The sequence below is a fragment of the Lepisosteus platostomus genome, chromosome 15 (genome assembly GCF_059453375.1).
Source record: "Lepisosteus platostomus isolate fLepPlt1 chromosome 15, fLepPlt1.hap1, whole genome shotgun sequence".
Taxonomy (NCBI): domain Eukaryota; kingdom Metazoa; phylum Chordata; class Actinopteri; order Semionotiformes; family Lepisosteidae; genus Lepisosteus; species Lepisosteus platostomus.
In genome coordinates this window covers 23,699,053-23,710,303 of record NC_142625.1, presented here as the reverse complement: position 1 = coordinate 23,710,303, position 11,251 = coordinate 23,699,053, and the positions used below count along the sequence as shown (strand labels likewise).

Sequence of the window (11,251 nt, the reverse complement as noted above, 5' to 3'; positions counted from 1 at the left end):
CTTCTTGTCTCTTGTTTTTATTGGGTTGGTCATGAAGTTTATTGTGCACATTCGAATTTACCTTGGTTTTGCGTTTCCACGTTGCTGTTGATCCAAGATTTTCTTCCCTCTGGACCAGACTTGCTGCTCAGCCTTGAACACTTCTAGTCCAATCCATTGCAAAGTTCCTCTCCAGCCACTTTTGTATTGACAATCAAAAGGATTGATAACCACTTACAGCACTGCTTGGAGCACAAGTGAGTCTCTAGACTTTCTCAAAATAAAAAGGGTAATACAAACGGGGAAACTACACAAAGAGTTGTGGGAGTCTGTAACCACCTACCAAGAAATGTTGGTTGAGATTCTCAGAGCAGCTTTATCAGCTTCTCTCAATTGAAACCTTTCTTCTATCAGCCTGGACTGCTCTGCTGTGTTTTGCTACTATCTGCCCTCTCTGCCTCGCCAAATATCTGAAACTGACTTCTCTCTGCCCATCCATCCTGCGTGCATCCAGTTTAAGGTCCTTGTCTTTACCTACAGCCCTCTGCTGTCTTCAGCCTCCTGTGTCTCTTCCTCAGACCACAGCTGCTCATATTGTCTCCTCACTGCACTGCCTTCCCCAGCCATTGCTCGTCTGTGTGACCAGCTATGCACCCTCTTCAGCGCCACCTACCTGTTGAGACTCTTCTTTTTAGATGCTACTGAAATGGTGGCCAGTCTAGCCAACTCCATTGGACAATTGTGCCCTGACCAGCTGTTCAGTTCTACAACTGATAATGAAATAGGATACATATAACAACCAATGTTGCTGGTTACACCAAAGCACAGTGTACTGCGGAATAGTGGGGAAGTGTTCTCCACTTATACCTGGAAGGTTGTTGCTTCAGATGCCAAGAAAGACACTGTTGTACCCTTGAGCAAGGTACTTACCTGTACTGTTCCAATAAAATAGCCAGTGGAATAAATGAGTACAAATATATGTTGCATTGCATAAAAATGGCTGACAAATTAGTCATTAAAAATAATTACTGGAATAGATTGGAGGGGTTGCATACAGTCCTATCTCGCCTGCTTTGCTTCCATGGTTTCACAGTTGACGTGCAGTTTTAAAAAAATATTTTCCGATTTCATTGATCACTCTGTGGGTGCCTCAGTAAACAGGGAGATAAAAACAAGATAGGTTAATTAAAAATTAGCTTTCATTTTCCAAATGGTTGGTGTACGGACAGCTGGTTTTAAGGCTCCTTTGTTTTATAGCAATGTAACGTTTTGAAACGTTCTGAATTCTTTAATAAACTGTCATTATCCGTGTGTTTGTATTTACAGGGGTCTTATGCGCAAACATGAAGCGATGATCTTTGTGCCTTGTGTCTTTGTGTTTCCGGCAAGCCCTTGGTGTAGAATACAGCGTGAGGGCACGCCTGCCCTCTGAAGACACAGGTGTGGATGCCTGTGTTAGATCCTCAGGTGAAGTCGAGTCTACTGCAGACTGCAATGTACTGACCCGGACGTTTGCTTGTCCTGCTCCATGAAGTTGCCCACCCGCCATTCGAACAGCACAAACGACGAAACGAAGATATAGCGCCTTGTTTTTTTCGGGTAATCACGTGACTATATACAAGGAAGTTTACAGGTTCCACCAAACTCGGTACTTGAACTCCTGATTGTGATGAAAACAATGCTGGCAATTTGTTTTCCGAGTCGGTCTGATCGTACAAAACAGCAAAGTCACGACCACCAGCTCTTTCAGTTGTGATCTTTTGATCAGTTGACCCCAGACTTTGCAGCCTTTACACGAAATTACAATGTTAACAGAGAAATTACTATGTTAGTTTACTGGGTTAGGTGTTTTCTGTTAATTTTTAACAATGTTCTCGAAAATGTATTGCCTGTGTATCCCTTTGATTGGTGAAGAGACACCAGTTTCCAAATTACCGCTGGTACAATACGAGAGCCCACATTCACATTTTTAGGTATTAGTTTCAAGATCGATGTAATTTAACAATAAAAAAACAAAATTGAAAACACGAGCATAATAATATAATGATCATAGACTTTACATTTCTATTCATTTTTGAAGTACGAAGCAGAAGGTATTTCCCCTACCTTAAATGTACGATTAAAATTGTTCAAATACCATGTATTCATTACAGAAAGTAGCGGAGACAGTTATATTGCAAATAAAAAAATGTATTTATTTCATTTATAAGAGTATAGGACATTGTGAATCAATAAAGCCATTAAAAAAATAAGCCGATGTAGTTATTTTGCAAATAAGAAAACCATTTTAAAAATAGATTCTCATTGATAGTAAACAAGCCGATCCACCTGGCGCTGCTGGCTTGAACAGCTCTCAGACCCGTGATTGGCTAAACCCCCGAACAGGTCGGGCCGCGATTGGGTGAAGAGTGAGAATCGACACTCTGATTGGGCAAAGCGCCACAGCGGAAGTTCCGAGAACATGTAGATACACAGATGATGGATGTTCTTCTTGGTCTAAATACTGTAGCCCCGGTTAACCGTGTGTGCTGTATGAGCACGCTGGATATACAGTAACACATACATTGGTTTCAAATTACTAATCAAAGAGAAGTCGCACTGAGGTCAAAACTGAATAGCAGACAAAGAATGTCACGGCATCCACATCGCTTTCACGACTCCGATAGCATGTCACGATAGGAGTGCGCGCATCACGATCCCATTGCGACTGGCGCATCACTCATTGCGCCACTGTCGCGACATTAAGTCCATATATCGCGATATGACATAATCCGCAAAAAAATTGCCCGCCCCATGTCGCGACATGGAGTTCCATATATCGCGATATGACAAAAAACCTCACACCCACGTCGCGACATGAAGCCCGTATATCGCGATATGACAAAAACCTGTCACACCCATGTCGCGACATGAAGCCCATATATCGCGATATGACATACCCCCGACAAAATGCCCCGTCCCCATGTCGCGACATGGAGTCCATATATTGCGATAGGACATACCCTGACAGGATATGCTGACCCCATGTCATGACATAAAGCCCATATATCGCAACATGTCCTATCTGGGTAAATCATGTCCTGATATAAGACCTTTGTTGCGACAGCGGTGCCAAGGTGGCATGGAAGCAAGGCGCCAGTTGTGATATACAATGCCGATGTACATGCAATGTGCATTGGATCCCTATCATGACATGCTGCGGAGGTCTTGTCGCGATGGTATCCCACAGTTACGTGTTTGGCAGGGAAAGGAAAGGAAAAAGTGCCTTCGAAAATAAAAACCATAGATCTGACAATCACGGTGATTTTACATACATTACAACCACAGGTTTATGTCATAGATGGTTAACTTGTTGGCATGCATCATGTCTTAGTATTAATTCACATCTAAGGAGACTCATATGTTTATGGATATTGATTGTATTTAAAATGTAAAGGGTACGAGCTAAACTGTAACAGAGCGCTTGATCTCGGCAGACGGGGTCACTGGAGGTCAAAGTTACCGTCATGGTCACGTGATCACCGGAAAAACAAGGCGTTAAAATCTCGGAAACGAAAGTAACACAAACGCTGCTTTCAACGGCACAAACGCAGCACTAACGAATAAGGGGGGTTTAATCGTTTGTGCTATCTGTGGGGGGGACTTCACGGAGCTTTTACCTTAACCTTTAAGTATTCAGCGGACTTGAGCAGAACATACCAGAAGAACGTGCACGCACGTGTGGGTTTCAGAGGTTGGAGCAAATGCATCGCCCCAAGGGTAATATCGAGTGAGGCGCCATGAGAATAAAAACCGCGAAGGTATTAACATATTAAGTTCTGAAGATCTTGTTTGATCCTTCATGATGCGATTAAACTTGTATGAAACCCACGAAATTAGTATTCTATTTTCGATGCCAAAAGACACCTAATTTGGAAATTTGTGACTTCCCACAAGATTTAACACTGGATTGTTATAGTCGCATTACAATGCTAACCAATTCATCGTACCTTTAATTGCAAGAATGGTCTGCTAATAAAAGTGTCAAATACAACGCCTCCCCTGTATGACATGAGCTGGAGTATATGTCCCGATTAACATTTTATACGCAAAGAAATGTGGATAGAACTGCTTCACAACACAACACAGAAGACAGGCTGTTTCGGTAACAATGAGCTGGAGAACCGTTCCCGCTTTCTGATGTCTACCCCAGCCGTGCGCTCGCTACACAGTGATTCTTTCCAGATTTTCAAAGCCTGGTTTGCCCTTTTAGGTCTTCTCTTTTGAGATTATTCTGGAAGCTGTTTTAAAGATCAAACACGATTTTAAGCGCCAGTGTAGTTCATACGTCCCTTCTGTTTTAGCGTGATATTACCTGACGACCATGTTACAGTAGGCTATATGACGTTCATGGGTCTTAATAATTAAGGTAAAATAACCGTCTTACATGAAGCATTTCTTTAAAAAGTAAATGCATTGTAAAATCACATCTTAAATAAGTGCTCTTTTCCATCAAGCTAATTTGTTGAAGAAATACGGTCACTGGTGAAACATTAAAAGACACCTATGTATATTAGTATATCCTGTTAAAAAGGATATACAATCAAAAATGTTGATCTTTAGGCCTATAATTATTGCTACATGTGTAGTAGTTTTTTTATCCATCAATTGACACGTACGGTAGGAAGCATCTGGTGTGAATTCAGATGTAAAATTCAGACAGCCTATTCTATTGTGATAAATGCTTAGTGCGGCAGTGGTGATAAGTCGTGCCGAAATTCAAAATATGTAGAATACCCTATCGGGCAATTAAGTAAATGTACATTAAAGGGAGACCCTATACCATTCTTGAGCTGCACGGTCCTGATTTGCATGCAGTCTACATCCGGGTAGCGGCAGCGCTAGTGGAACGAGCCGCCACGCGGCTGACCTCCACGCGTGCGCCTCCTCAAGCCTAGTGCGCGAGACCAGCCCCGCCATGTTCATAACCCAACTGCCCGCCTGTGTGAAACTGTTCTCTTTTTTATTTTTTTTTAAATCTTTTTGATTTCTAAAAATCGTTTTGTTCGAATTATTAGAAAGTCTGAAAGACGGGCGCCTTCGCAAGTTCAAATGTAACACACACAATGCGCGTTCAATCGTTTGTGAACCGAATGAATAAGGTACCGGGCTCACACTGTGACTACACAAAAACTGGACGAAACAAAGTTACACATGTAATGGCGTAAGATGTGCTTCAACACCTGTTTAAGTAAATTATTAGCTAATGTGACATGATACGTAAACGTACTTTCTGTTAATTTTGTTGCAGTGTCCTGGGAACGCTTTTCCAATGAGCGGTTACTATCCAAACACCACTATGGGGTTTCCCAATCATTTCGAGTCCCAGGGCGTTGGTCTGTATTTTGTATTCCTGAACTAATTACTGACGTAACCGTCATGACAGTAGAGAAGAAAATACACTGTGGGACGTAACTGTTGAGCGTATACATACGGCTACCTGGAAAAACGATGAGAAAACGGAGGTCAAAATTAAGGAAGCACGCAATGCACGAAAATGAAGCGTTTAGTAGTTCAGGTGGGGAGCTGCGTCAGCATGCGTAGGCTGCAAAGGAACAAGTAATACGTTTATTCCATGCTGAAAAAAAAGAAGAAAGAGAACACAACGTTTCGGCCGTGGAGCTTGACCTGAAGAAGGCTCCACGGCCGAAACGTTGTGTTCTCTTTCTTCTTTTTTTCAGCATGGAATAAACCTATTACTTGTTCCAATGAAGCGTTTATACGAGCTCATTTCAGCTCCTGTGATGGAGATCGTTCGTTGTCTTCGCGGGTAACCGTCGAAGCGGATCGGCGCCACCCCGTTAAGCAACAACGTTGCAGGCCAAGATGAGCAACGAGTGCTCGTTCGTGAAGGGAAGAAAAATGCATATTTTTTTTTTGTCCCGAGAAGGGTTTTTTCACGCCACGAATCTCTCAACATCGGCTGCGGTTGCGTCTCGTCTCGTCTCGTCTCTAGGGGGCAGCGTCGACACCTTCAGGGTATCCGTGCGGAAAACGTGGCTTGGCTGAACAACACTGCCCGCCCAGATGCCGTGCAATGTGCGAGCCCCCCATTCTGCCCCCGGTGAAGCACAAAGATCTCGCAACGTAGCGTGACGTCACTCGGGGGGGTACTATAGCAAACGAGGAATATTTCCTGACAGGGCTGTCGGCGGAGAGCGTAGTGGAGAGGTATGTACGTGACACAAGCTTCATATTTTAAATATAATATAGGTGTGAGCAATGGAAATACCGGGGCGGCTCACCTTCAGATCGCGTTTAAACCAGCGCCTCTCCACCGTGAGATGGCTTTGTGCAAAACAAAGGCACTGAAACAAAGAGCGCCGGTATTGTTCAAGAAAGGCGACAGAAAATGCTGCTGAATGCAAGTTTTTTTTTTGGGGGGGAGGGGGTTATATATTTGCTAAATGGTTGCGACACATGGGCTTTTAATTGTGCAAAATACACAGCACCACGGATTAAAAGCAGGGCGCTGCGATGGGGCTAGTAACGTGTGATGTGGCATCTTCAGAATGACTTTCAAATAATAATCGCGAATATAAAAGTTATCTTTTTTTTTAGTTCTGATCCGCCCGTCGCTGTACGAGTAAGGAGTGTTTTACACTTTTTTATGAACGCGGACAGTGAAAACATGCTCCTCAGATGGGGGTTCATTAAAAAAAAACCGTTTCTCACCAGACCATAGGCGATCTTATCCCCCTTCCCCCCACCCTCAAAGAGTCCAGATGATTTTGCTTTCCCTTATCCTGTATCGATCAATCGTCAGTGCATTTTCTTATTTTTAAAGCAACTTAATGGAAGCGGTGTAATATCACATGTGTGTGTTTGTAGTCCTGCAGCGTACACTCTCGGGCTGCTCTGTAATCAGATTTCTGCTCTGTGTTACTCGGCTTTCGCGGGTATGGCTGCTAAGGTCTTATCTTCAAATGTAGTTTGGCGGCAAAAATCGAGCATGCGCTTATTTTTTTTTTCCTCCTACAACAAAAAAGAAAAAAAAAACACCGGAGAGGGTGGGCGCTTCTGGTGTTTGACTTGATGAGGGTGACTCGAAAATCGGAGACCCGTCATTAAAAGAAACTGCTGTCGTCTGCGTGTACAGTTGGCTTCAGCGGTTATAACCGGTTGTTGTTGTTGTTGTTTTGTTGTTCAGTGATCTGACAGCCGAGGGACAGAAAAAATTAGGGCAAGGGGTAAGATACACCACGTTTCTCTTCGGGTGCTGCGGAATGGTTGCTGACAATAGATTCCTTCCGGCTACTTTGAAAAGCAGCCCAAAAGATGCTGGGTCAAACGAGTTCAATTTCGTGTTCATTTTTTTTTAAAGGGTTTATATTATTAGGTGCACAGCAAGTCCGTAAATCTGGTTCCCAGTGTAGTGTGTCATTCTTCATGCTGGTCGTTTGAAGAACAATAGATCACGTCTATCGTCCACATACAGCATCTCCCGGATTTGCCCAGATTAATGCCCGAAGTCTGCAGGCCGGCTCGTTGTCAGGGCAACCGGGACGCTGTTTGGACCGGGCGTCAAATAACGCCTCCCCGCTGGTCGTTTAAAAATGAACATTTCTAAGGGGATAATTATGTTGCAAACCCCCACGTGTTCCTTTTTTTTGTTTTAATCCTGAGAGAAAGAGAACTACTGAATAGGCGAAGCTATAGAGCAGGCTAGGTACAGTTACCTTGGTCTGGCTGTCAATGACGGGGGTGTTTGAGGATAATGTGCTTGCCAGATTGTAAAATTTGGGGAATAATAAGTGAAACTAGCAATACATTTGTAATCAAACAGGTTAAACTAGCCAGCGTTTTAAGCCAGGCTGTCCAAAACGGTGAATCGGTCTTGAGCGTTAACGCAAAGGCGCAGGTCCCCCAGGCCGGTAGAGGGAGCTGGAGTGATGCTTTGAAAAAGCGCAGCGCCCTCCCATTGGTCTCCATACTACCGAGTGGGCCAATCACGGCGCACGGAATTCTTCTAAGTACCGTCGTGCGCCGAATGACGTACAGCGTCTCTGAAGACTCTCCCGTCCAGCACAGCGACCCCTGCGGCCTTCCAGGCGTGTGGGGAGCCTGTGCGTGAATGACGCGCCTCTCCTCCAATCAGGGCACGACCGTGTGCTGCGCGGCAACGAATTAAAAGACGAGTGGCTCGAAGGTGGGCGGGACTGTTTATACTGCCTCTTTCTTCTGGGTGGTTCTACCTGCGAGAGGAGTCGTGGAAAAAGTTTTAAAAATTATTAACCTTATTTAGATTATTATATTGTGGATATGTTAAGGAAAACACGGAACGGCAGCGCAGTAACTAAGAAACACCCCTTTTCTTTCAGAAACAATACGTCCTGTTTTTATTTTATTAGGACAATTTTTTTTTATATACGTTATGTAATATGTCTGCGAACATTAAAATACATATTCAGAGCACATTTTGAAACATTATTTTCAAATTGTTCTTTTCTGGGGTGTCACGTCTTGTAGTATTTGTGCCGCATTTTCTTTGAATTCGGGCCAGACCCATTTTTGGAGATTGTGTAGCGAGTGGTTATTTTTTTTTCTAAACTTCAATGTACTGTTAAAACTCCAAACATTTGGACTATTCAGATTTTGCAGTTCTTTAATATTGTAAGGTCAGTGAATGATGGAACACGTAATTTCACGCATTTTTTTTCTTTTTTTTGTGGCGGTTTATTGAAGGTTATCCGAGCGTTTACATTGGACAAGTGACTGTAGATTCAATTAGTCTCTAGTTTCTTTGGAAGCTACTTGAGTTACCAACCAACTCCGTGGACTATGGAAGTAACTTGTTGTTCAAGTAGCGATAGGATGTACATGAATGAAAAACTGTTTTGCATATTTTCAAAATGTACCTGAATTGTTGGTTGCTTTTTCTATACAAATACTTTATTTTTCTTAGATGGTGGAAGGATGGAAGGATGAATAAGCCATCCAAGCAAATTCGGCCTACCTTTGGCTATGCATCAATAAGATGTGAAAACCGTATGTATTAGGCACTGTGAAATACCTTGTGATTTATTTTGTTGTTTTCTCATTTAGGTTAATAATTTTGTATGATTTCCTTCTGCTGTTTCTTGCAGTTTTGTAATTAAACCATGGTTTAGACAAATGTGATTTAAACTATTTTTTACCACCTTTTAGAAATCTACAGCAGTGTGACTTTCATTTATTAGCATCTCCTTAAAGACACTGAATGGTGCCGTTGTTTCTGAACAGGAAACATATTTTTTTTTAGAAGGAGGTGTTAAAAGGCTTGAGATACATTTAGAGCAGCCTCACCCAACATGTGGCCCTCCCCATCCTCTTCACTGCACTGTTTTGATACAGCCAGCTCCTTAATTGCTATATTGATCCTGCTACTAACCAATTACACTATTAAGGAGATGGAGCAAATTATGCAATGAGGGGGATTGAAGGGGGTGCATCCTAAGCTCGGTGAATTAGAGGTCTGAATTCTCATTTGCAGAGTAAATTAACATAGTGTATTGCTCAAAGGATCTTAAAGTGCTGCACATATAGCAGGGCCCCTTTATCTGTCACTGAAAAAAAACACTGACCTGGGTGATGCAAGTGCAGTTCTGCAAAACCAGCCCCACTACACAAATGAGGTGCAGAAGTGAGGAGTTGCTTCATCAGTTGGAGGGGATAGCTGAATTTCATGGAGCTGAAATTAACTGTGATGTTTAGTTCAGTTACACGTACCTATGAATGATACCATGACATCTTTACTGACAACATCTAGTCAGGACCTCTGTTTATTTTTATCATCTGAAGGACAGGGTCATTGCATTGTAAATGATGGTCTGGGAAGAAAAGCATCACCTACTGGTCCACAAACGCCACTTCCAGCAGCTGCCTGGTTTTCTTCAGAGCTCACCCATCCCACTCCTGACCAGATCTAGCCTGTCTAGCTTTTGAGATCTGACAAGATCAGGCTACATGGGGTTAATTCTGCGTTGTGCCTATTATACAAAGCTTGTTTCCATAAAATATATTCTGTAAAATCTTGCATTAAAATGAGCTAAAAGTAGAGAATATACTTTTACCACAAAAAAGTGCCTGCCACGCTCGTCAGCTTTTTAGATGTGGCATGTGAATATGCAGGTTACTTGGGGATGATATCGTAGACTATGTGGTTTCTTTCATGATGCCGTGTCGGGGTAATTCCACAGATCCAGTCCCTGGTCCATCAATCAGAAGTAACAATTTGTGCAACATAGGGTTCAGAATATCCCAATTCCACTATTGTCACCATGTACTAAAAGCCCCCTGGATTCCAGGTTGTAAGTAGAATTGAAAGTCCTACAGGAAGCAAGCAGAGCTGTCACTTGGGTGATAAACTGTGTCTGTGGTGGCTTGTGTTTGTCACTAAAAATGACGCTTTGTGCATGTGTGTTTTAAAGGCTGGGGAAGATGGCAGTGAATGTTCGTCTCACATCTGATGCTGGAGACAAATATGATCGCGTTGAGCTCTTGGCATGGCTCAACGATTCCCTCCAGACAAAATTCACAAAGGTCGAACAGATCTGCTCAGGTAAAGGCGGCACATCATTTCTGATTTTTACATTTGTCCATTTAGTTTCTTATTCACTTTTCAGGGCTGAGGCCAATATTTGATCAAAGTTAACAAACATGCTACCTATTTGTTATCTGTGGAACAAGTCTAATAATATTTTAAGCTAGCGCATGTGCAAATTCCATGAAGCAGCGGTGGTAGAAATGCTTTTAAAATGTATACAGAAAGAAGATTCTTGATTACTATAATCAAATATTATCATATTTTCATATTTTTATGATCTGCAGGTGCTGCCTACTGCCAGCTCATGGACTGGCTTTTTCCAGGCTCTATGGATTTAAACAAAATCAAGTTTCAGGCCCAGGAGGAATTGGAGTTCATCCACAATTACAATCTTCTACAAAAAAGCTTCAGGAAAACTGGTGTGACCAAAGTATGTTTTGTTGTGTTTTGAGATAGCAAACGATTCTGTGTTTTCTCCGTAATAATTTTAAGGTTTGAAAATGAATATTACATGATATAGGGTGTATAAACATAACAGGATAATCATGGAATATTCTGTTTATCAATAAATTCTGGAGGCTTTGCTCAGTTTTTCTACAAATTCCAACAACATACATATATTTTAGAGTATAATTATTCCTTACACTCTTAATTAGCACCAGTCATTGAAATTTCAAACTAAAGTGTGTAACATGACTGTAATTGTTT

At 42.2% G+C, this 11,251-nt stretch overlaps 1 protein-coding gene across 1 annotated transcript in view; it reads left to right on the top strand.

Annotated features, from left to right (window-relative positions):
• The first annotated feature begins 5,644 nt into the window (after positions 1 to 5,644).
• Positions 5,645 to 11,251, top strand: part of LOC148648286 (uncharacterized) — a 28,523-nt gene continuing 22,916 nt past the window's right edge. Inside the window, exons 1-3 of the mRNA XM_088607728.1 lie at positions 5,645 to 6,189; positions 10,428 to 10,558; positions 10,828 to 10,973. Coding sequence (XP_088463854.1) covers positions 10,438 to 10,558; positions 10,828 to 10,973 — 267 coding nt within the window. The 5' untranslated portion in view covers positions 5,645 to 6,189; positions 10,428 to 10,437. The remainder of the gene's footprint in view (positions 6,190 to 10,427; positions 10,559 to 10,827; positions 10,974 to 11,251) is intronic.